This window comes from Ornithodoros turicata, chromosome 9 (assembly GCF_037126465.1).
Source record: "Ornithodoros turicata isolate Travis chromosome 9, ASM3712646v1, whole genome shotgun sequence".
Classification (NCBI taxonomy): domain Eukaryota; kingdom Metazoa; phylum Arthropoda; class Arachnida; order Ixodida; family Argasidae; genus Ornithodoros; species Ornithodoros turicata.
The window spans coordinates 24058456-24082854 of record NC_088209.1 but is presented as its reverse complement, the minus strand read 5'-3'; the positions used below and the strand labels follow the sequence as shown (position 1 = coordinate 24082854).

At 44.8% G+C, this 24399-nt stretch overlaps 3 protein-coding genes across 6 annotated transcripts; 2 read left to right on the top strand and 1 right to left on the bottom strand.

Moving 5' to 3' along the window:
- Nucleotides 1–3984: 3984 nt before the first annotated feature.
- On the top strand, nucleotides 3985–8878 carry LOC135368429 (phytanoyl-CoA dioxygenase domain-containing protein 1-like). Of its 3 annotated transcripts, none has more exons than XM_064601681.1 (11): nucleotides 4017–4295; nucleotides 4800–4940; nucleotides 5016–5091; nucleotides 5166–5213; nucleotides 5305–5360; nucleotides 5440–5502; nucleotides 5587–5608; nucleotides 5718–5810; nucleotides 6618–6737; nucleotides 8391–8517; nucleotides 8691–8878. In XM_064601681.1, the coding sequence occupies exons 1-11, from the start codon at nucleotides 4260–4262 to the stop codon at nucleotides 8740–8742; spliced, it is 834 nt and encodes a 277-aa protein (XP_064457751.1). In that variant the 5' UTR covers nucleotides 4017–4259; the 3' UTR covers nucleotides 8743–8878. The 3 variants fall into 3 exon arrangements, with proteins under 3 accessions (XP_064457752.1, XP_064457751.1, XP_064457750.1); XM_064601680.1 differs by having other exon boundaries at nucleotides 4025–4295; nucleotides 5682–5810; XM_064601682.1 differs by lacking the exon at nucleotides 6618–6737 and having other exon boundaries at nucleotides 3985–4295; nucleotides 5682–5810.
- Nucleotides 8290–12398, bottom strand: LOC135368430 (ribosome-recycling factor, mitochondrial-like). The gene is made up of 9 exons (XM_064601683.1): nucleotides 12193–12398; nucleotides 11899–12132; nucleotides 11665–11811; nucleotides 11483–11601; nucleotides 11158–11249; nucleotides 9077–9236; nucleotides 8862–8978; nucleotides 8553–8605; nucleotides 8290–8459 (listed from the first exon to the last, which is right to left on the bottom strand). Exons 2-7 carry the CDS (start codon nucleotides 12059–12061, stop codon nucleotides 8895–8897), a joined length of 765 nt encoding a protein of 254 aa, XP_064457753.1. The 5' UTR covers nucleotides 12062–12132; nucleotides 12193–12398; the 3' UTR covers nucleotides 8290–8459; nucleotides 8553–8605; nucleotides 8862–8894.
- Nucleotides 12399–16672: 4274 nt separating this feature from the next.
- LOC135368428 (uncharacterized) lies at nucleotides 16673–24385 on the top strand. 2 transcript variants are annotated; one of them, XM_064601678.1, is made up of 14 exons: nucleotides 16673–16882; nucleotides 17578–17797; nucleotides 17949–18050; nucleotides 18190–18327; nucleotides 20104–20199; nucleotides 20304–20453; nucleotides 20528–20623; nucleotides 20697–20848; nucleotides 21130–21228; nucleotides 21302–21429; nucleotides 21502–21644; nucleotides 22558–22605; nucleotides 22692–22885; nucleotides 23669–24385. In XM_064601678.1, exons 2-14 carry the CDS (start codon nucleotides 17642–17644, stop codon nucleotides 23919–23921), a joined length of 1755 nt encoding a protein of 584 aa, XP_064457748.1. In that variant the 5' UTR covers nucleotides 16673–16882; nucleotides 17578–17641; the 3' UTR covers nucleotides 23922–24385. The 2 variants fall into 2 exon arrangements, with proteins under 2 accessions (XP_064457748.1, XP_064457749.1); XM_064601679.1 differs by lacking the exon at nucleotides 16673–16882 and adding an exon at nucleotides 17096–17347.
- Nucleotides 24386–24399: the final 14 nt, after the last annotated feature.

The following is a 24399-nucleotide window of genomic DNA, read 5'->3' as shown; positions in this document are numbered from 1 at the left end:
TATCTACAAGCCATTTCACGTTTAACAGATCCTGAAACACGCACGTGCGTTAAAATATCCATCTCCGAATTTTGATATGCAAATGAGCCGAAACCGAAACCGCGGCGACCGGGAACGCGGGGAATGGTCAGCGCACCACGTGATTTGGAGCGATTGAGACGATCGGAATAGGTGCCAGATTCTTGCCAGTAGGTCTTTTTGTAGAGGTGTAGGTGTGAGTGCATGCGCCATTCAGGTTCGTGCTGAGTACTGCATTTTGCTTTTCGTTTCTGCGAGCTTGCGCCTTTTGTTCCTTTTTGCTTATTGGTTTCCTTCAGTACCTTGGTTTGCTAGAAGGGGTTCATGTACATTTGATCAAAAGCTTTGGCCTCTCTAGACCTTTCAAGATCTTCGGGGGCGGAGAACTAAAAGTATTATTCGATATAGCGTGGTTCCGAGACGTCTCACCACTCGTGTACGAGACGTCAAAGCTTGGATATGGTACCGTAGCCTTTCACCAACAAAGCCAAAGAGCGTACCAGATTAAAGTTCCTAGTTTTGCATTTTATTGCCTATTTTGGTATTTTGTAGGACATAAATTTCCGGGCTCTATAGTCATAAGCCTTTTGTTTGCCTCCTTCCAACTCCACAAAGTGTTGGCTATATCATTGTCTCTCTAATCTGCTGGCCTTTAGAATTCGAAAAAAAAAAAGTAATCAGTAAATAAAGTTCGAGGCGTACCGGAGAGTCTCGCGTGAATTGAAAATCCCGCGCAGCCCGCCTTGGTTATATATCCCCTCCCTCCCTCCACATGTGCGCTCCAACATACTTGACTTGGCCATACTTAGGGCGTTTATGTTTATTCGCTCGGAGGCGCTCCGAGCCGTGTATTCGTAAAGCCCCTATATGCCCCAATACTTCGTAAAAGTAGCGCGAACCTTTGAGGATCGCTGCTTTCCTTCTCTCTCATGCGGTCTACGGCGTCTTGCCTCTTTCATTGGGCTTTCACTATCACGTGGTGCGGAGCCTCCTTCGTAGTCACCATTTCGGTTGCAGAAAGCAGGAAGAAGTATAGGAAGTGCCAATGGCAAACGATACGACTGCGCTTGTTTGATTCATAAAAGAAAAAAAGAAAAAAATGGAGATGTTAGTCCCCGAGCCACTCAGGACAGGCTACTCCGGGACGCGTTATTCAGAAAAGAAGAAAGGGAAACTACACATATCTATACACTTGGCAATGGAATAGTTGAAAACATCACCACAAAACTTGGCACCAAAGGCAACAGTGTAGGAGAGTGAAAATCTCAATGCACGAAAAACAAAGAGCGTCACAGAGCGTCAAAAAGGTCCGTCGAATCGAGGAACTGCACAAGGGCGCGTATGGCAGGTATGAGCTGATTTCCGTGCCAGCACCCAAAAACCTTTCCGGTGGAGTATGGGCGATTATCCAGGCGGGCCAGCGATGACACAAGGGTACAACTGTGCACTGTACCTCGGGCAGACTTGGGAGTATATGATCCACATCTTCAACTATACATCACACAGACCGCAGTTGGGGGATGAGACCTTGGCCACTATATGGCACGTTGAGGCGAAGCCTGCTGATGAGCGACGTGATGGGTCGAGGAAGCCCTGACGGCATATAAAAACGGAGCTCTGGATCCACTTTGCGCAGGAATGACGTATAGAAGGGACACTACTTCGCCAGTGTTCACTGCACAGACGTCGCGTAAGGGTACCAGTTTTTGTACTCCTCTTGCTTTCCAAGCTTCTGACACCTCTTGCAAGGCTTAGTCACTCCAGTCGTCCAAAGGGACGTGACCGGTAATCCAGAAGATGTGGGTTCGAGTCCTACAGCCGGCTAACCTTTTCAGTGACTTCCACCTTTCATCATTCATCTTTCATCCAAAGGGAATTTAAGTGAAGCAACGGCACTCATAAATACTGTCATATCTTCTATTGAGAACACAGAGCTCGAGTTCATTTCCAGGACTAAAACTACTGTCGACGACGCCAGGAGTAACGGCGTTCAGACTGACGATTCATCAACTACGGACGAATGTCTGCGGAGACTTGGCAATCGATACAGGTCTTCAATCGTTGCAAACATGAAGATGAGGTTCTCAGATGATCTTCAAGAGCTTGCAAAGCTGCATAGGATTTTTCTCGAGAGCCAGAGGATGTCGACTTTGAAAAGATAGTTAATCTCTGCAAGGCCAACGAGGCGGATCTCTGCAGTGAATACCGAATTTACAGACGCTACCCCACGGAACTCGCATCGCAGGAAAGCCTGCTCGCGCTCGCAAGCAGTAGCGAAAGAAGCGCTTCCTGCGCATGTTGACGCTCTGATGAAGATATCCATCGAAGGACCACAGATTCCGCGACTGCAGGTGACGCCTGATGGCAGCGCAGACAGGTACCACGAGTTAACAGATAAAGCTTTTGAAAAATGGTTCCGGAAACCAGGGAGGCTATGCAGGGGAAACTTACCGCTTCACATGAAGAGAACTGCTCTGCGTCGTGTGTGCGTATGTTGTTTTTTTTTTGTTTTGTTTTTTTGCGTTTCTCGTATCCTGTCCTCGTTTTCTGTTTTTAATGTCACACAACATTTTTACCAGAAATGAAGATGCTCGCAACTCTGAACTACCTATAGGTGGTACTCTGAGAGCAGCAAAAAAAAAGTTCATCGTAATAAAGCGTTACTGTTTGAAAACTGAATGTCGCTACATTTAGCCAGAAACACAGCTGTTAATGGGCAAGTCTTCTAAAGCGCATTTGTACCCCCCCCCCCCCCCATTCCACTCCTTCAAATCCCGATACCCCCAAAACGGAAATCCTGGGAGAAGCCACTGGGTCACATCATACGTGACGTCATAGGATATGGTCACGTGGTTGTGACGTCATGTGATACCGTCACGTATTACGTCGCACCCCCCCCCCCCCCCCCCCTAGAAGAAAATCCTGGGGAAATCACTGACTTTAGCCCAAAGGCTTTAGTGAAAAAACTGCGAAACGCAAACTTCGCAGAAAGTTTCGTTTTCAAAAGAAACAAAGCTAAAATTTTAAATTCAGAGTGAATAAAATATAGACCTCTACCCGAGAAACGTCATCATGACGTTGGTAGACAAACAAATCGGAAGGTGAGGGCTGGGTTCCACGAATGGTCACTTGTTCGATGCCTCCTAAGGAAAGTAGGACCGAAGGTCGCATCCCATTCAGGGACCATGGTAATACACCCTCAAGACCATGGATTTTGGGCGCGACCTTGTTCGCCCCTAGCTTATAGCATAGTTCAACTCTACCAAACTGGTGGCGCTGTCGAACACTATGACGTCATTTGTTTACAAACAGGGAGAGGTATATTGATAGTTTGCAGGAGCGAAACGCGAATTCAGAATGTATGCTGGATTGGCTTGGCTCAAGCGATGTGAAGTTCGGTAAAGGGCACCACCTATGTGTTACGATACACTACCTATACTATCGGTACATACGCACTAAAATCTCATGGATCAAAAGAATTAGACCGGACGTACAGCAGGGGAACGACAAGGCAGAAAGCCAAAAGCGAAACAGAGTGGGCGAGGATCATCACGAAGGAAATGAACAAGATAGAGGAAGAAAGGTGGCGAACCGCAACGGGTAAAAAGAAGAGCCTCTACAGTGAAAACAAAGATCAGCGAGCACCAGAAACGTTCTACAGGGGCGACCACAGAAGCGGACTCCTTTTTCAAGCCCGGACGGGATCCCTATTAACGAGACGACGAATGCAAGAACTGTCCCACACTGACAGCGCGGAATGCACCATCTGCAAAACCGGGGAAGACGAGGACCTCCAACACTGGAACAAACAAGACCGAAACCGGAACCAAAGTTCTCGCTATTGGGCTTCGGCAGCGACTACTCGACACTGAGCATAGAGCGGACAAAGCGCCACCTAGAAGCCTGGCAAAAAGAGTCGAGAGAAAGCAGAGAAAGTTGACGATGTTGTAGTGTTTCTATTTTTTTCTCTCTCTCTTTTTTAGGGGCTTTTTCTAGTCTCTACGCCTGTGAAGCTCTTACGGCCCTTGCGGCTCTTACACGAGCTCTGGCCCTGATCCAAAAAGGATAAGCCTGGATAAGCCCATCCAAAGCTGCCGCCGCCCGCCGCCACTCGTTACGAATATGTCGTTATCTGGTCGTTATCCATCCCGCAATCCATCCGACCTCGCATACTTGCTTGAATACAACACATGAATACAATCACATGATACAGCCGATACAACCCACCACAGCAACCAGTGATGGAGAAGGATATCTTGAAGTCATACATAGAAAATGTAAGTTCTTTGGTGACCAATACCAGGTCACAAGGAAATAGTAGCGCTACTGCAGAAGTGATTTGGGCCATGTAACTTCTAACAAACTTTCACACGGATAATTGCATAGTTGTAGGGGACAAAATGGCTGCATCTTTGGGCACTCTACCAAACGCGTAAATATGACCGATAGCTTAATCGGGCGCCCGTAATCCTTTCGGTGCTTTCCTTCTCTCTCTCTCTCACCCACAACTGTAACGGACGGACGGACGCACACTGCTGTCGACGTTACCAAGCCAAACGGCCATACAGAGCTGCAGGTTTAACAACACAGCAGCTGACAATAAACAAAAAGCATTGTCTGTAAACGCAGCAGAAAACAATTATTATTGTAGCAGTTAGGAGAACACCAAAAGGAAATCTCACTAGATGGCACGTACAGTTGCACATCGATGCACACATATGTAAATGAATTATATGCATGCATGGTCGGTTGTAATTCATGCGTTTCTTTTCCAATTGCAGTTTTATGCGGAGGGCATGGTGTCGATACCAAACTTTCTTCCAGAGAGTGATGTCACTGAGATGAAGCAAGAGTGTGCAAGACTTGTAGATCAAATTAATTGGAGCGAGAATCCAACATTCTTTAAGACAACGGGAGACCAGGTAATTGTTTTTTTTTTACAGTGTTTGCTAAAAAAATGGCACATGCCAAGAATACAGTGTGCAAAAACATTGTAGGCTCGAAACGAATATTTTTTAAATTCTGGAGACAAAATACGCTACTTCTTTGAGGAGGAAGCATTTGACAGCGAAGGTGGGTTTCTGTTCTGGCAATATGTATTATGTATGGTGCATTCTGAATGCTATTCATTAAATCCTGTTAAGCAGGGAACCTTGTAGTCAGTAAGGATGCATGCCTCAACAAAGTAGGACACGGCAAGTACATAATTTCACATCATGTTAAATATCTGTGTGTTAAAATCATCTTTCTTTTATTGAGCAACGTGTAATTCATATTGCTACACAGCGCTGCACTGGCTGAGGCCTGCCTTCAGACGGGTATCCTTCAGCGAAAAAGTGAAGGTAAAGTTGCTGGCGTTGGCCCCTGTAACTGTTCATTAACAGACAGTAGGTGACCACCAAATTAATATGTTCAATCCAGGAACTTGTTAGACTCATTGGATTCATAGACCCAGTTATTGTGCAAAGCATGTTCATCTTCAAGGTATGTAATGATAACACAATGTATTCTATGGTCGATATGTCCCAGTGGTACGTAAATCTACTCTCTCTTATATTTGAATTTTAGAATCCAGGCATCGGTGGCACAGGTAGGTATGTGCAGAAGATGGCAACTGCACATCTTCAGCGTGTGTGTTCAATGTAAAAATGTTTTGTTTTCAGTGACGCCCCATCAAGATGCCACTTTCCTTCACACAGAGCCAAGGAAGCTGATTGGTCTGTGGTTTCCTCTGGAGGATGCGACATTGGAAAATGGTTGCCTGTGGTATATTCCAAAATCTCACCTTAATGGTAAACACTGCATTTTTGTATGACTTTTTCCACAGACGTGCAGTAAATTAAGGATACGATTTGCAAAGATTTAAAACCTTGAAAACCTTTTAAACGTGGTGTTATGTCCATCATGATGGAAATAAGTGACCTAGCAAAATGTTATCAATCTCAAAACAACATCCCAACTTTATAAAACACCCATCCTCTTAGTTAATGCACTAAAAGCATTAGATGAGGCCTTTCTGCAGTCGGAACAGCTCAAACCATCCCGGCAAGATTATTTGCAAGATATTTGCAAGATTATTTGCAAGATATCCTTCACTGTCTAACTCTTAATCCATTTGAGCAAAAAATAAATATATGCTAACAAAATAACAGGAGAGAGTAGAACAACTAAAAAATTATATTAGGTGCTAGAAAGAAAAAGTTGGTCGGAAAGGGAAGGGGGAAAAAATAGATATAAATAGGCCAATATGAAACTTTATAATTATATTGAAAGAATACAAATACTAACAAATGCGAGGAAACCCAAGCATACAAACCGACTGTACATTGCTGATTGTGAACAAAGTTAAAAAAATAAAAAAAGCACAAAATAAGGTGTGATTCCCGTCTCACTATTGTGTGGTAATATGATAAAACTTTTGTCGGCGAACAGGAGGAACAGTGTTTCTGCCAAGGAGAAACTGCAATGGATGAAACTAAGCCTTCAGAATATGATTAGTGTGGCTAGCATAGCAGAAGAGTTGCACTTGTCTGTAAGAATAACGTGGAACATGTACAATCTTGCTCTTTATTAGTACATCTCATGACATATACTTATAGATGAAATATCACGAAGGTTTGTAAGAAACCCAGAAAAGTGTGGACCTCTTCTGAAGTTTGTCGGACAGAAAGATGACTACAGCAATAGAGGAACCTTCATGCCACTTCCTACACCAAAAGGTAAAAAAAGAAATTAATTACCGGCAGGCGGCGGTGTGGTGAAGCGGTACTTTGCAGTTGCTCCTCTGTATCAATATGACAGGTCACTGTTGGATTCCTTTGCAGGTAAGAAGGGAATCCGACAGTACCCCCCCCCCCCCCCCCCCCCCCCGCATATATTGGCTGCGTTCCAAAACAAACTCTCGCATAGGAGTCGGTCATGTGACAGTGTTATACCACGTGACCACAAGGGTAAGAAATCCTCAAGTTGGTTGTAGAATGGGCGAGTACAGTCACAAGTACAGGGCACAGTACAGTACAAGGCGACAGCAGATGACAGTGACATTCAGGCCCCAGGACATCAGAACCCGAGACCGCTGCTTTGCTTTACTGTGAATGTGTTAACTTCTGTGTGGGGTCATATGCGTGAGTTCGTAAGGCATTCACGCCATGAATTAGGGGTATTTACCGTGCATTCTGACACACGGCGCCACTGTTCTGGTCCGTAGCTAGCTCTAATAAAACGCATAGAAGCAGCTTCCGACCTTCACATGCAACGAGCTGATGTGCGTTGTACGTATGGACCCGTGCATGCTGCTCTGAAGAAAACATTTGGCTGCGAAATCTGCGCTGAAATTTCCTTGCATACTCCATGATGGAGCCGAGACGAGCAGCAGCAAAAGCGGGTGACAACTCTGCTGACGTTGCTACTCTTAGCTACCCCCATCTGATAGGGAGTAGCGCGAGTCAATTCGGAGTCGCTACCTAATCGGGTTGACTCTGGAACGCAAATGGTAGTACCCTCAACTCTCCGGGTGAGTTCTGGAACGCAGCCATTAAACCATTTACTGTGTTTGTCTGTGTGTCCCGTGTCTCTCAGTTATTATAGTTCTTTTAATCATCATGCGCCAGTTAATCTACGCCCTTTTGACGATTGATGCAGAGCTGTGAAAGAGGGTCACCAGAGGTCAGCATTTGTGGCTGCCTCTTACTCATGCTCACATGTCCTCGGCTCAGCTTCCTGCTTGCTCACCCATCTGCGGTTCGGCAGTCCGGGTGTCCACCCTCGCTTGTATGCATACTCATGCATGCTCCCTTCCTCTCATACTCTTAACTGTAATCTCGTCTTACTGATCTCAACGTTGCAAGGAGTGTAAAATTGAATTGCAGAGAGTTCAGCTCATGTGATGGGAATTAGGTGAGGGTGAAGCAAGAGCACACTTGCCCAGTGCTCGATTTTGGAAGCGTGCTCGTTGCACAAATGAAGTACAGTCTCAGTCATTCACGCGCGCATGCTCGCATAAACCTGTACATGGTCGCTGACTCGATACTCATTAATTCCTGCGAGCTGCTCAGTTCACCAAGCTTGAGCAGCATTTCAGCTCGTTCACACTCAATTCATTGGCCACAATGAGCATGAGTGAGTTTTGCTGAAGTATGCCTTCTCCATTTGATATGGCCTACAGTCAGAAATATGCCCCTGTACACAGCCCCTGCTATCTTCTTATTCAGGCCTATGCCACTGCCAGTATTAGTATGTTGGATGTAGAGGAAAAGTTACCTTTAAGCCAACTGTGCCCAAAAGTTTTCAGCTTTTATTTTACATGTTCCGCAAGAACATTTATACAATAGCTCCAAGCTATGTGGGCTTTAAAGACGTAATGTGCTTTCTAGGATCCTGCGTTGTGATCCACGGAAATGTTGTTCACAAGAGCGAGAAGAACACATCCCAGCATCCAAGACCTGCATACACGTTCCACATTATTGACAGGCACTGTTCTGTCTACAGCCCTGAAAACTGGTGAGCCTCTCATTCAGTAGAATCGCTGTACACACCTTTGGCTTTGCCCCTACGTTTTCTCTACCAAGGCAGTGTTGTTGCATGCACCCTGTGCAATGGATTGAGAACATCTTAAATTTTGTGGATTGTGGACAGGAATAAGAGAGAGTTTCTTTTTTTCTTTTTTCATACAGGTTACAGCCAACAGAGGACCTCCCATTTCCGTCTCTTTACAATAATGAGTAAGATTTATAAGCTCGGTTTGTTAGGAGAAGGCTGTTACCAGAGTGCATATATGTAGTTGTTAAGTCTCTGCTTTATTACAATTTCATTTACTGAGGGTGCATTTGAAAAATAAACCTTACCTCACTGCTTCATTCAATTCATATAAAGTATGTCTACTTTTCTCCGAGCAACTCTTTTTGCTTTGTCTTCATCATCGTTTCGGCTTGAGAGATAGTGTTCTCGGCTTCTGCTTTGACCTGAAATAGCCAGTGACATAAGGCCGTACCTTTGACAGGCAGGTTTCTACAACTTCACATTTATTTATTTATTTATAAGTATGATCAGAGCTGCTAACCTGTAGAGTTGCGTTATAGACCGTATCTTCGGAAACTCCTTGCTTGTTCTTTTGAATTTCCTTGGCGTACTTGCGTTCACTAGCGAGTACCTCTTCTTTTGTTTTAGTGAACAGTGCTTTTGCATTTTTGCTCAAATTCTCTCTATGTTCTTTCGTCATCCTAGAAAAATGTTATTGCAAAGTTGCGCTATCGTTCAGCACACACCGTGACATGTACTGCGCAGTCCCGTTAATTCGAACTCATGTTTTGGTCCCGTCGGGTCCGCGCTGCTGGTGTGTCGGAGAGATGGCTAGCTTCTCACTTCTTCACTAGTCACTTCTCAGCCAAAATCAACTCCGCAAGCAAACGTGGGACTGATTTCATCTAAGCACGAGGATTACCTGCTCAACTATGGGTTTGCCGCTCTTCCAGAAGGTCTTGCATTCTAACGTTATGTCGAAAACGGCACTGGAAACACCTGGGTCCCTGACTAAAATCCTCAAGGCTGCGTGATACGAGAAGATACCGTCCGAGGGCCCTTCCGCTTGCAGTGACAAGACTTCGATGATGCATGCGATGAAGCAATGCCCCCACTAAACACCTGTGATATTGCATCAGCTATGGATGCCACAGTATGCTACTTCTCCTATGAAGAAAATACGGAGGCTCTGCGGAGCTTGTGAGTAAGCTGCAAATGATGCTGATGGAGTCTCACAGCTTAGAGCACTGTACAGGCGTGGATTTACCGGCCCGTACCTGATGCCATGAAGGCTTACCAGACTCTGGCCAGGCTTACCGGCCCTCAGCTGCATAGGCAGATTTGTAATGCGATCCGTCTAACTGGTTCATTCCATACAGTAGAGACTCGTAATACATAGAGCCCGAAGTTTTCTGGAAATTTTTTTTTTCTCCTAAATTCGGGGGATAAAAGTCGAGTACATAAACATGTACTCTAAATTCGTGCGAATTTTGGGTGCAAAAACGTTCAGTATACTAAAAGCGGGGAGAAATCGGCTACTCAAACTAACTGTACTGGTTTGGTACAAACGGTGATGTAACTGCACTTGCTGCCAAACAAGTTTGTGCGTATTCCTTCAGACATCTCAGTGAGGGCAACTTGCTGGGCGAAAATCAGGTTTCACCCTAAACAGGCAACCTTCAATTCGGGGCACAAATTTGGGGAAGAATCTGGTTAAACCCTAAAACTTCAGGCTTAATACAGTGTAAAATACACACACGTGCCTCTAATGCGCAAGCTTAGCCTTTGATGCGGTTTGTGCTTGTACCAACATGTTGGTGTCGTGTCTCACGTGCCTATCTGCGGTACACGCCACAGTGAGGCCGTGATCCCCAACATGGCAAAGTCAAGAATAATGTGACACCTACGTTGTAGTGTTTCGGCAGAAAGGTGAGGAAGGGCTCAGGCACTCAGTTGCTTTGTTTTCAAAACGAACGTCGAGGATTAAATAACATGAATTTACTGCAAGTAATGGGGCAGAGCATCGCCCCTGGTGATGAAACTCCCCAATCATAATCATCATTAAACATCATTAAATGAAGTTGTTGTTGTTGTTGAAAAACAATCTGACAGGATGAAAGGAAGTGCCTCAGGACGAGAGTCGCCAATATTTCGAACAGAGACTACTGTTCTTCAATCTGAAAGAATGGCAGACAAAAGGTCGGCCTGACTCAGGCCCGAGTCAAAGCGATTTTGAGGCCCGATATCGGGTCGGGCTGGGTTTTCGGGCCAGTCCAGCTCTTTGCAGCGCTCTGTTGTGGCCGAAGAAACTAATGCAAATGCACGTAACAGATTATTTTCACGAGTTGCTTTGATGTATGAATATTAATGATCCTCTTTTATTTTCGCTTCACAGCGAACATGTGCCAAGGCCTAGCGGGCCATGACGCTTATTCAACACAACTATCTTGTGCTGCCAGCGCACCTGGCTCCCCTTGGTTTGAAGCCCGCTTTATTCGAACGAACCTCTGGCGGCCTTCGAGTTCGAATTAATGGGATTGCACTGTATTTGTTTTTCATAATGTGGGCACAATGGAGCAAGAATGATGTAAACTTTTTCCCATAAGTGTCTCTTGAACTTACTTTGGCAAATGGAGGTATACTGTTGTACCATCTTGCTGTGTTGAGATGTTTAACCCAGACTCTTGTATTGCCATCAGCACTGGCTTTATAGCCTGAAGCAGTGTTTGCATTTGTAGTCAAATAAAAATCATGGCATAAGGCTATTGACAAAAAGGGTCGTGCATGCCAGTGCCAGGGAGAAGATCTTGCTACAGAGCCAAACCGAACACTGATGTTTGCACGCGCTACCTTTCGATAATCCTCGGGTATTGGAGGCCTTACGCATTTGTGTCTTTCTCCTGTGTATTTTGCATGGTGGTCAGGTGAAGTGGTAAGCGATACTTACATCAGGGAAGCCAGCCATGTTTAAAACGATTAGCTGCGGGTTCTTCTTCGAAATCTGAGCTGTTTCAGTCAGTGTATATTCTTGTCCTCCGACAGTTACCTTAATAGTATCTAAGCTTCCTGAAACAGTGTGACAGGAGAGTCTGGATGAGAAAAGGAGCACAACCGTCTTTAACATGTTACCAGCTGCAGCTTGTAGTGACAGGTGTTTTGCATAGGTATCCTGCAGTCTTCGCAGCGCCTTTTGTAGGTCCCCTCGAAAGTGGTGAATACGAACCACTTCCATGAGCTCCTCATCTGTGAGATCAACCTTCGGTTTGCCCTCTTTAGCTAGAAGTAAAACGGTGGCTTTCAAGCAGATTACACACGCATAGAGAAACGCGAATGCACATGCAGCTGTACGGTCAAGATAGTTACAGGAGTGCTTTGGACGATTTGCTCCCTTGGCGTAGAGGCGAACCAGTGAAGTCTCGTTTGTAACAGCACAAAGAAATGGAGTTTGTCGAACGTCAAAGCAGGCTTTGGGCAACTTATGCATGCGTAGGCAGAACAACAGTCGACGCGACAATCGCAGATTCATCTTGTCGAAATGTCTGACAGTGGCCAGGTATTTGTGCAATATTAAATGTTGTGTAGTTCTGTTCTTCTTATCTAGGGTAGAACAGTCTAGAGTATCATAACCGTAGTCATACATGAACCAATTAAACTTACTCAGATTCGGAATTCAACACAGACACCATGCACGCATCAAGTTGGATTGTAGTGGATTTTTCTCACAGGGTTGACTTTCGACACCCGATCTTGAGCTGTACGTTTTACTGGTTTTACTCTTACATTTGGTGAAAAGGTAGCAAACTACATTTCTTCAGATGTGAAAGACACAGGGCACATGGTGTTCATTATATATAGGGCTCCATTTTCGGCGGTCGCCTGGGGCCTGGGTACCTAAGAAAGAACTAAGAAGAACGGCCTCCTCCTGACGCGGCGGTCACGTGACCGGAGAACTCTCGCTCGGCAGCTGCTGGACTAGCGGGCGACCGGCTGGACCGGAGTGTCCGCGCGTGTGCTCACTAACCTGGACGTGGCTCGGGTCGGGGTGTCGCATTGGGGGGAAAGGGGATTTAGAGTGGTGTAGGTGGGAGTCTGGTTAAATCATCCTCAGCGAAAAGTTCACCCGAGACCTGGCGAAGCAAGGATAGTGAAACGCATGAGAAGTGAAACTGTGCGCACCCAACTTGTGTTATTCTAGCCATAAGCAGCTCTTTAGTCGTATCTACAAATTTAGAATACGGCAAAGGCCCTGACAGGGGCATTACATGACAGAGTGGTGGATTTGGTTATGACAAGCATATATATGTATATACATACAGAGCAAAATGAAATAATTACAACAGAATAATTAGATTGACAGGAGTTGAAGGGTACTGACTAGCTGGTGCATAACTGCGAAGAGGACGAATATATAGGGGTTTGTCATCCATTAAACTTTGCTGTGTTTGAGAAATTTTATGTGTGTGTTGTGTCTATTTTCTTCCCTGTCTCGGGTTTCGTCTTCTTCCCAGAAGAATTAGGTACAACAGAACAGGACAACTTATTAAAAGTACAAGAAATTGTAATACTAATTACAGAACAAGTGAAAAACAAAATCAACGCCTTAACTGGTAAAGTGAACTGTAACTGACCACAGCACTACACATTAAACAAGGAATAATAATGGTTGAACAAACGTAGCGACGACGAAGGAAAACAATGAGTAATACTGATAAAACAACAACAAATAATAATGATAACAGGCAAAACACAGTCAACACCTTCAATGGTCATTGAATTACACCTACTCATCATCCAAGTGAGAAAAAGGGGAGAGGGGGAAAGTGAAGTGATATAGAGGCACTCAGCAGGGGCGGATCCAGACCCTCGGTTTGGGGGGGGGGGGGGGCGGTTTTTTTGCCGGAGCGCGTAGTGGGGGAGGGGGAAATCTAATGTATAAATTTACGTTTGGGGGAGGGGGCGATCGCCCCCCCCCCCCCCGGATCCGCCACTGGCACTCAGAAGATCAGTTACTCCCCTGTATAAACGAACGAGGATATCTAATTACAGCAATGTCACGGGAACGGTCATTCCGGATTTGTATTATACGTACTTGGCAAGGAGGATTCAAGAAAATAGTCATGTTTACAGAATGTTCGCATAGTCGTGAAGAACTATAATCGGTATTACATAAATTTTTATGCAATTTATTGTCGTGGTGTATTTTGTGTGTGGGGGGGGGGATGAAGGACGCAATCCTAACACGATGAGACAAGAGAGGAAACACGGCTTTTTTTTTTTCATAACTGAAACGCGGCTGTGCGGGAAATAATCATTGAAGCGGAAACTAATGATCGGCTTTATACTGGTACGATTTTAACTCCTATGTTACAAACGGAGCACACACACATTTTTTTTTTTTACCCGTATTTTAGAGTCGAAGTTGTATTCGCAAGTATCATAATGTTCGCGTCGCATCGGATATAATATGTTAAAGTGGACCGATCACAACACATTTCTTGAAAAACTAAGTCTTATGTTTTATGGCAACCGCAAGCGGCCAAGATGAAAAGATAATTTCTTAATTTGTGTGACGCGGCGCAAAGGACAAAACCTTTCTGTTAGTTGTATTAATTGGTATTCGATGAGTCTTACACCAAGAAGAGACTATATCGACATCGCACTGTAACTTTTTGGCATCGAAACAGTTAGTTATCGCTCAATCACCTATATACATAGTCGTCGGAAAATACGTAGCCGTGCCAGTCCGAACCAGCTTTCCGCAAGCCTTGTAGATGCTTCTTCAGCACCTACAAGACTCGCGGAAAGCTGGTTCGGTATTACCGCATTTTCTGGTGTATAACGCGCGCGTTATACACTAAAAAAGTGTTTTGTGTAAAAGTGTAAAAAATATTTTCCTGCAGAGTTCCTTTTCTGGTCGCTGACGTACAAATTCTAGCCTCTTCCAGAGTGCGCTGTGGCTTTCTTCCATATCTCTTAAGGTCAGTTGACGAAACCGGCGAAAGGGCACTTTAATTCATTTCAGAAGAATGGGGTGATTGAGAAGGGACGCGAAACGGAAAGCAGAGAGGAGACCTGTTGCATATATGATACACCGCTTTGGTTTATTGTGTATACTGGTGGCAGTACAGAAGCTTGTAGCACCATTGCGGTGCGCGTTATACATAGAGCATTTTTCAAATTCGACCTGTTTTTAGGGGTGCGCGTTATACACCGGAAAAACATGGTGCATAAAAATTTATGTAATACCGATTATAGTTCTTCACGACTATGCGAACATTCTGTAAACACGACTATTTTCAAGAATCCTCCTTGGCATGTAGAATTCAAATTCACTTCACTTTCCCCCTCTCCCCTTTTTCTAACTTGGATGATGAGTGAAGGTGTTGGCTGTATTTTGCCTGTTGTTATCATTATTGCTTCTTGTTGTTTTATAAGTATTACTATTATTAAGTTGTATTAAGCATTATTTTCCAGGTTTCTCTGGAACGTGTTTGAGTTGTTGTGTCATTTTTTGTAGCTGAGGTGTATTGTACAAACGTGAAGTATTTTCAGAAAATTTTATCATAGCAGTAAGTCTGCATTCGTATAAATGTGTAATTGATATAATACCTATAGCTTGGTAAATAATGGTTGTGTTACAGATTGTGTGGTGGTTACAAATTGCTCGGACCGCACTCTTTTGCACTGTAGCCAGCTTTCTTATGCTTGTCATTAGAAAGTTTTAGCAGACCGTTGATAACGTGGCTAGCGTCTCACCGTATCAACCGGAACCAATCAGTGGATAAGATTCTGAGTCACGCACGAGTGCGATTGGTTCCGAACTTCCGATAGCGACGATAACTTTATCAACGGCATACTAAAACTCACTATTGATGTCGTGCCCCATATCAGCTGACCGTAACACAGGTGGGAGAAGAATAAAGAGTTGTAGATTGTCAGTTTAATGAAGTGACCCCCAAATTTGTTTTCTTTTTTCTGTGCAGAGTGTTCTCCAACGAATAAAATGAGTTCCTGCGAAAGAACGAAGAGCGCAGGTGCAGAGCGAGCGCGAGGGTTCTGTTCAGCACACCTTTGAAAAATGCTTCTCCTCTTGAAAAGAGCGCATCGCAGAACGAGAGGACGCCGTGACGTATGCTACTCCTCTCACGTGACGAGTGACGTATAGCGGCTCAGCTCAAGCATGTAACGTCGCGTGAGCTGCGAAGAAAAAACAAAGAAACAAGGCACGGAGACTCCAATAGACCTCTCCCTGTTTGTAAACAAATGACGTCATAGTGACGTCGACAGCGCCACCAATTTGGTAGAGTTGAACTACGCTCAAAGCTAGAGGCGAACAAGGTCGCGCCCGAAAGCCATGGAAAGCCCGGTCTTGAAGGGTTACGATTGTCCCTGAAATGGGCGCGACCTTCTACTTTTCTTTCAATAGGAGGCAGCGAACAAGTGTCCATTCGTGGAACCTAGCCCTCCCTTTTCCGTTTTGTTTCGGTTTCAGTCTGTCTACCAACGTCATGATGACGTTTCTCTGGTAGAGGTTTTGTCGGCCGTCTGCGGCTGCTTTCTCCGACTGGTTTTTGTAAATTCGATTGCATCTTTAAACCTCATTGCTCCTTTAAACTGGCTTGGTAGTATGCTTCCATACTTCCAAAGAATATCGGATGCTTGAGACAGTCTGGAGTAGATTATTAATATATGGGCGTCTGTTACAGGAAAATGGACACCCAATATTTTAACCTCATTAAGTTCTAGGGCCGTGTCACGTATCACCGGAGGAACATTTATGTTAACAGTCTTCTCAGTTAAGGCGTTGATTTAGTTTTTTTCACTTGTTCTGTAATTATATAAAACTGATTAAAATCATGGCATATCTGCTAGCGAAAAGCGCATACATGCACACATGAGATTTTTCTGTCGCGTTGTCTGTCGATTCCAATTGCCATGCTGATTGTTACTACCCACAAAACAAAAACCACACGAACCGAAATTAAAACAGAAATACCCGGCAAAAATTAGCTCAAGAATAACCGGGTGCACCAGAGCAAGACAAGAGGGCAAGAGCATGCGTTGGAGAAGGAAGGTAAATGCGATGCGAACTTTCCCCCTTTCCCTTCCCAATGGTTCACTGCCGTTGCACGCGCTGCCCACTGCCAGCGCTGCCTCGGTACAACCCTTCCCAGCATTCCCTCGTTGCTTCCTTGGTAGCTGTGGCTGTGTGTCCTAACGAAGAACTGTGGACGTATACGTTGTACAGGGATTTCTCTATGCTACCACACATCTTGCTAATTACGTGGTTCTAATGTCATCCGTGTAAATTTAAATGTCTACAATGAAGCTTCGGAAATTCACGTAGGTAAGGGACGACCGATGTGTGTCTGCTGCCATGATGCTTTTATTCCCAACGCTTTCCCCGCAAATCTGACATAAGTATTGCCACTGTTTCAAAGGGTTCCCATAACGTGCTGAGGATGCCCTCTTTTTCTATCGAAGAACCTCTCGAGAGAGAACTGATACATTCCTTTTGTCACACCTTATCTGTGTTGGCACGATCCGTGTTGATAACGCAGGTGCTCGTTGGCAGAAGTGGTGTCCGGACATGAGCAATGCTATTTGGCAATGATCTTCGTAGATTGACACAGGATCAATGAATGAAGTGGTTGAATCGGTGCTTTATGTGTGAAATATTAACGAGGTCTGACTGAATGTCAGCGTGAGCCGAGGGAATCTCTAGTGACTCATTTGCGTATATTTCCTCGTCGCGGACATGTTTCCTTCAGCTGCAGCGATGTCCGCAATAAACAACGGCGCGATCTACAAAGTGAGAAGTTGTGAATTACCTGTGAACTATGTGTTCCTAATGCCTATTATTCCTTCTCTGATTCCTGCGTCCGTCGTTTGAGCGAGCACAAGCTCGCATTTTGTTCTCTGTTTGGAAACCCTTTACTTGTGGGCGTTCTTCCCTGACACTTTGTCTTGCTTTTTACGTGTTTAACAGGAAATTATGGTTTACCTCTGTGGTATATTACCTTTCCAATCATCTCTTTGCAGTTAATTGAGTGTCGCAGGGTGGCAGCTACCCGTGGTAAAGTAGGCATTGTGGCGTCCATCCATAATGGTGAAGTGCAGAGTACAGCACTCTGTGACCACTTTGCAGCACAGTAGGCTGTACCCCCTGCTAAAAAACCTCATGCCCAGGCACGCAAACTTCACCTGTACCGACAACTGCTCGGGACATGGGGAGTGCTACGAAGGAACCTGCTTCTGTGAGGCATGTAACTTTATGTTTACGTTGTAATTGCAGCATTACATATATTTGCATGCTGCCTTCTGACTGTTGCCCGAACAACTTTTTGGCAATTGTGTGCCATGCATATGACAATACTTTGAAGGTCTATAGCTTTGCCCCCTTTGAATTGCAGGTTCAGTATAGTGGTGGTACCTGTACAGACCCAAATCTCAGCTACTTTGTAGCGTTCTCCACTATATTTTATCTTATCTGTGCTGTTTCATTTATCCAGTTGGTAAGTTACATCACTTATACTCTCTTGAGAGTGCTTATTCCTCGCATGTACACGTGTGCTGTACGTTACATGTTTGTGGGCAACTTCCGCTGGCTAGCTTGGTAGGTTATATCAACACGGACACCCTTTTCCATTTCAGCTCATATGTATTCGTTCGGAGTTCAACAGGATAAAGCCACCTTCAGTATTGAAGGCATTCAAGGTTACAACGCAGAAGGCACTATATGCACTCATTTGTGTGGCCACATTTGCGAGAGGTTTCTACTTCTCTTCTCCCGTGAGTTGGATCTATGTAAATCCTGTGTAGCTTTGCCGTGACTGCAGTGTTACTGGTCTGGATGCACTTTTTTTAATCCACCTTTCCTCCCTAAAAACTGTGAGTCCGTACAAAAAATTTACGAACCAGACCAGCAATGGTGAAACGTAAATAGAAGATGAAAATGGGTTGGGACACGCCCGGGAATGTCGGGAACTCCTGGGAAGCAGGAAGTTAGACAAAGGGTCACAACTTTTCACATCTCAAAAAGATGCAGATAAAATTGTGTTCATGTTACGCTTTATGCATGGAAATGGCATATCAATAGTGGTCGTACCTGTACACTGCTACGTAGCAGCAATGGCATCCAGTGAAATTCCATATTTTGCGTGTGACATATTTAACTTTAACAAACTCTATTTAACTTTAATAACACTTTAAACTTTCATAACTGGAATCGGGTCTTAGGAAATTAGGAAATTAATATTAGCAACCCTCTTCCTTAAAAATGGCAAGTTCCGGGCCTTGGCTCTGTTTCTTTGAATTGTGGCATTGTACTTATGGGTCTCTCCTAATGTTTTTTAACTTATGTTCTTTATAATGTTTGGTCCAGTCAATAAACTTACTGCACTGACTTTGGATGTCATCAAATTATGCCATGCAATAGACCCCTTTCAAAAGTCAGTCTCGCCACCTTCTAGCAAACGACATTCGGCCATGTCTTTGGCACGTCGTACATGTGGTGCCGTGTAATTGTAAGCGAATGAGAATATTCAGTGGTCGAGAGACTTGATGAGCATACCAGATGGGTTTTCCCAAAGACATGTGGGCGCCTTTTGTGAACATATGAGTGCATCTGGCACAATTGGCCGTGCTAGCGAGAACAGTTATTATGCTTGTCATATACGGATTCAACTTCCATCCGTGTCGACTTTCAGATACGGTACACCATATTTTTGCATGCTGTATTGTGCTTCTTATGCACATTTCAAGACCAGTCGTGTGGGACCTTACTGTATTGCATGTTTTCGCCGATGCTTCCTACTATCCCACTATATGTTCTATGCTTTCGCCTGCGAGGTATTTATAGTTTGTCCATTTAGAATGGCAAGAGAATGCTTCTGACGACAGTTACTTAGAAAGCCATGTATCATGTGAACTTTAGCCGCCAAACAGTTTGTGCACACGCCTTGTTTCCTTTGGCGTCTCTCATGCCACGCTGGCTGCAGAAGGGCACGCAACAACAGACTGACATTACAAATGCAGATGGACGATCCACTCATGAAAAGAGTGATGCTTCGATGAGAAAGCAGATCAAGTCCCAGGTGGCGGACGACAAAAGATCACCCCAGACGCGCGGTTCAAATAGAGCCATACTGTCCGCAACGCTTCCATCCTTGCCCAAAATATGGAGGACGCGCGCTGCCAGAGCGTAGTTGCCTCGCCTTAAACTAGATGGCGCCGACTTACGAAAACCTCCTATTATGCCAGCCGATGGTACTGAGACTTTCCGGTTTTCCGAAAGAAGCAGATAACGCATCAATTTCCACAATAGACTGACATGCTGCATTCTATAATGAATTCCATTTGACCTGGTAGATTAATGTAATGTTATTTTGTCGGAGCAACTTCTTCCTGCAGATCGTTATAGTACGCAGTGCACAATTTTCTCTTTTGTGGTTGGTTGCTAAAAAGTTCTGCTCTTGTTACTCCCCAAATGGGCAATCTGAAAAGAAGAACATCTGAACTTGTCAAACATTTCTAATCTGTTTTGTTTTTTTTAATCTAATTTTTCAGGAGAATGCCTCCCTCGAATGGGCCTCCAGTTTGATGAGTGCATACTACCCATTGTTGCTTACTGGGTCTTCGTTGATTGTTTGCTTCTGGGCTGAGGTATGATGATGATGATGATGATGATCCTTCCTAACGATAATTTGTATATTGGAGTGCCCCTGACCCTTTCCTTTTCATGAAATCTGACCACGTGTTTTCTACAGGTGTTTCACTTGCGAGACCTGAGACATGACATACCCCGGTTCCTCAGCAAGTCTTTCCTTGGATTCCTCGCTTTCAACATCATCACGTACTCTCTGCTCATGGCAGAGCTTGTCCTTATTCAGTTTGCTGGCTATGAAGAACCAGAAAGGGTAAACAATGATCCCGATCGCAATGCCGCGTTCTGTTGAACTCAACTCGAGACCATTTCATTTTACGTTCCCAGGTCTTATTCCTCAGTGTGTTCAACGGCTCCTTTGCTGTGCTTATGGTGATAGTCGTAGTTTTCTTTCTCATCTACGGGGTCGAAGTATTCTTCAAAGTGAGTGTCGCTTTTTTCTTTTCTCGTCGGTCGCTGGCGTAGGAGAGTTAAGTTGTCTGCTTTGTGAACGTAGGTGCGAGGAGCATTCGTGGCTGGCCCACCGAGTCTTCCCGACATGTCGCAGGTACACCAGTCCAGACTGGGACTGGTTGCCTTTGCCGTCTTGCTGCTTTCCATGGTCCTATTCATCCTGTCCGATGTCATGGGCTCCTTCTGGAAAGACAAGTGAGTGACAAAGTTTGTGGCTTCACAAAAGCAGAAATATGGTGTGCAGGAAGCATTTGCTCGGCAAAAAGTGTTTTACAGTTTACTAGCCTTAGTGCATGGTTCATTTTAGATAAGGGTGGTGGAACAGATTAAAAACATGAATCAGACTTTGAAGAGTCTCTGGTCTGAACTTATTGATACACCTTCCTAGCTCAGAGCATGATGTGCATATATACCTTTGGGAATCCTAAATAGGTCAGTTTTACCCACAATTTCGCCCGTTTTGCCATCGTACGCAGGGTTCCTGTTTTGAGCCGTAACTGCCACGATGTCATGTTCAGAGTGATTGAAATGGGACTGGCCCTGTGGTTTCCGTGCGTCCTCTGGAACTGCGTCCAGTAAGTATGGCTTTCCGAAAGAGTAGTGCGTACGTGCACGTTCGTGTTCGCGCAACAGCTCGTTACGTTTCAGGCCTCAGCAGCTGTGGATTCTCAATCCCAAGAGGCTGCTGGTGCGGCGAGAAGCGGAGAAGGCGCCGCCAAACGGAGCCGAGTCTGAGGCACTCTTTTCCGTGCCAAAAGAATTGATCAAGAGCGGAGGTACCTGCGACACACCGTTTCATTCCAACCTCACCTATCCTAACCAAATTCTCAAATGGTTTCGTCTTGCAGAGAGCCTCAGCGAGAAGGCTCCCGAATGCTTTATCTGCTACGATACGGAACGTACGGATGCTGGTCCTCTGATCCGTCCCTGCAACTGCAAGGGCGATGTGTCAGTGGTGCATCACGATTGCTTGAGGACCTGGCTCGTTGAGGTTAGTGCATATGTATTGCGCTGCTTACTGAGGACTTATGCCACTACTGTTTGGGCAAGACTAAAGAAGTAGCAGATCCAGACTTGCGAATGGTTTGAGCCAACATGGGGGCACACCACGTTATTTTGTGAAGCCTTAGAGCTGCTCTCCCATTGGTGTCCAAATGTCCATTGATGCTGGGAGCAAGGAGACGGTCCCACCTGAAGATCCAAATTGTTGCCAACAAGGATAGCTTTGGCAGCTAGCCCTGCAGGCGGGGGCTGTGGGAAGTCCCTCGCCGTAGGTGGGAGCTGAAGTTGGGACCGTTGATACACTAAGAACGTTCCGTGTACAATAAAACAAACAAATAAAATGAAAATAAAAACGAAATAAGACATAGTAAAGTGACACGTACGCTACTTGTAAATATGTTTGTTCCAAGTAGCAAATTCTCACTTAAAAAATGTTACCTGCAGTAATCAAAATTTATGCTGATAAAAATGTGCCTTATAGGAGGGAATATCAGGCACCCTTCCCGCTTCCTATTGCATGAACGGGGAACAAGGCCCCCATGGCTCAAACTCAAGAGGGGGGCAGTTGCCCCCAGCATGCCAACATTGCATGGCATTGCTTGGCATCTTGTGTCCATCTGAAGTGCAAGGAGCTCTTTTTTGTTATTTTCCACTCAATATCACCCGGTTCTTACCCTATCTTAAGGCTCCTGAAATATCACCCGATTTTTGTCCCAGATTTTGAAAAAAACATTAAAATCCCAAAGCACAACGTCCTCCTGGAGCACCTCATCTTTGTTGCATTACAAGGGCTATTAATTACTGTGGTCATCATTGTATATTCAAATGTTCCCAACTCTGCCAATAATGCTATACGCTACATACATCACATGAACTGCATACACTGCATCTTTACCTTCTAGAGTGCTGGTAGTTCAGACAGCAACCGATGCAAAGTGTGTAATGAGGAGGTCAGTACAGAACACTTGTCAATTTTCAATTTTTCACCAGTGTATTGTGTGTAGCGCCTACTCATCTTTGTCATTCTCCTTGCTAGTATGAGCTAGAACGTGGTGACGTGTGGCTTCCGAGTGGTCTGTCTGCTACGCACTGGGCCCAGACAGCAGCTGTGCTAGTCATCATTGGTATCTCTATCTCCGCTGCCTGTGTCGTCGTCAACGTCTTCGACAACGTTGGTGTCCGGACACTTGCGGTTGGCTTGGCCCTACTGGCCGTTTACGTTTGTCTCAGGTGAGCAGAAGTATAATACGAAAGGGTCTGTGATAGGTCATTGTCCGAAAAAAAAAAAAGTGTTGTATACCGTAATTTCACGCGTATTAGCCACGACTTTTGTGTGATTCTTTTTTTTTTTCACTGGCGCTCTCTGGCTTATCTCATGACTATTTTTTCCTGGTATTTTCCCTATACGCCAGTTTTAACAAAAGGGCTGACAGTGTCTCTGGAACAGCATCGTCCTGCCAATGCACGAACAATGCGTAACAGGGGTGTGTCCATATTTGAGTAGAGTGACCTTCCTGGTGTCTTCCCCCAAGCAGCTTTAGCGATAGTGGTGACAGTGATTCATGTCTTCTGGAAGGCCACTGACCCGTCGATCCACGAAAAACACGCAATAAGGGTGCAATCTTATCATGGTGGAACGCTAGAACTGAGCTCCTTTGTTGTACACCATGCCGACCCCGGAGTACGGAACACAGGGTTTATGGCTTTCTCTATGGACTCCTTCGTCGCAAAAATCAGTCTCATTGCATTGCCCGCGGCTTATACGTGTGAAATTAGGGTATATATTTTTATTTTCCACGATTGGGGGGCGTTGGAGCTAAGCTTTGTAGGAGAAACTATGTTCCTGTTTTTCTCGCACTGTGTGATTGAAACCACTTTATTGCAGTACCAGGCACTAATTACTCAATGAAATGAAGGTGGCTCCTGGTAACCACCTGATGCAACCTGATGACCATAACTGTATGGAAAAATATGCAATGAACCAGGGTTGTGATATGTATGGTCACCTTGCAGGCTCCTGGGTGTAAGTGTGCTCGAAGCCTACCACCGAGCAAAGTTCTCTGCCGTGAAGATCCTTGGCAGGCACCTGACAGGCCAGAATGTGGTGATAGTAGGCAGCAGCACTCCTTCGAGCAACAGTGCGACGGTTGTGGTGAACAAAGTGATGACGCATCGCATCGCATCCCACCTGCCACCTGACCAGAAAGCAATGCTCACTACAATGCTCTCTGATTCACAACATCCTGACTCTGAATTGGCAATCTAATCAAAGCAAATATTTGTCAGCTTTCCCACTGATTTGATCATTTGCGTGTCTCCTCTCTACCTTTACCCAAATTGTTACCCAAAACTACTTGCTGGCAGTAGTGCACAATGCAAAATTAAGAGGCAATGAGGGTGTATACCGGTATGCTGGTCTGTTAGTGCAGTGGAATAAGGGGAATGGCACCATGGAATATATGATATGTGCAACAGTTATATCCAATACATTAGCTACCTGGTGAGATGTGCTGTCATTTCCCCAGAATCTCTGTCAATACATGATAGTGCTGAATTAATAGCTTTCCTGCTTAATATATGATATGGATCTGTATTTATGACACTATTTTTGTTAGGAAAAAAAAAATTCTGTAAAGCACAAAGAATGTGTGTGTGTGTAGGATTTAAGTTAATGTCAAATTGTATGTTTTATTTCATGGTGAAATAAACACTGTACAGGTTCTGGCATCAGTTTGTCTGGCACC

Excerpts from the sequence above, each read along its gene's own strand:
- LOC135368429 (XM_064601680.1), top strand. The coding sequence starts at position 4,260 with ATGGAGAAGGATATCTTGAAGTCATACATAGAAAAT. Across the intron at positions 4,941-5,015 it reads TTAAGACAACGGGAGACCAG|GCTCGAAACGAATATTTTTT; the intron begins GTAATTGTTTTT and ends AAAACATTGTAG. Across the intron at positions 5,361-5,439 it reads CCTTCAGCGAAAAAGTGAAG|GAACTTGTTAGACTCATTGG; the intron begins GTAAAGTTGCTG and ends TGTTCAATCCAG.
- LOC135368428 (XM_064601678.1), top strand. The coding sequence starts at position 17,642 with ATGGTGAAGTGCAGAGTACAGCACTCTGTGACCACTTTGCAGCACAGT. Across the intron at positions 18,051-18,189 it reads CTGTTTCATTTATCCAGTTG|CTCATATGTATTCGTTCGGA; the intron begins GTAAGTTACATC and ends TTTCCATTTCAG. Across the intron at positions 20,624-20,696 it reads GGGTCGAAGTATTCTTCAAA|GTGCGAGGAGCATTCGTGGC; the intron begins GTGAGTGTCGCT and ends TTGTGAACGTAG.
- LOC135368430 (XM_064601683.1), bottom strand. The coding sequence starts at position 12,061 with ATGAATCTGCGATTGTCGCGTCGACTGTTGTTCTGCCTACGCATGCAT. Across the intron at positions 11,250-11,482 it reads ACATGGCTGGCTTCCCTGAT|GCTATAAAGCCAGTGCTGAT; the intron begins GTAAGTATCGCT and ends ACACTGCTTCAG. Across the intron at positions 8,979-9,076 it reads TCTATAACGCAACTCTACAG|GTCAAAGCAGAAGCCGAGAA; the intron begins GTTAGCAGCTCT and ends TGGCTATTTCAG.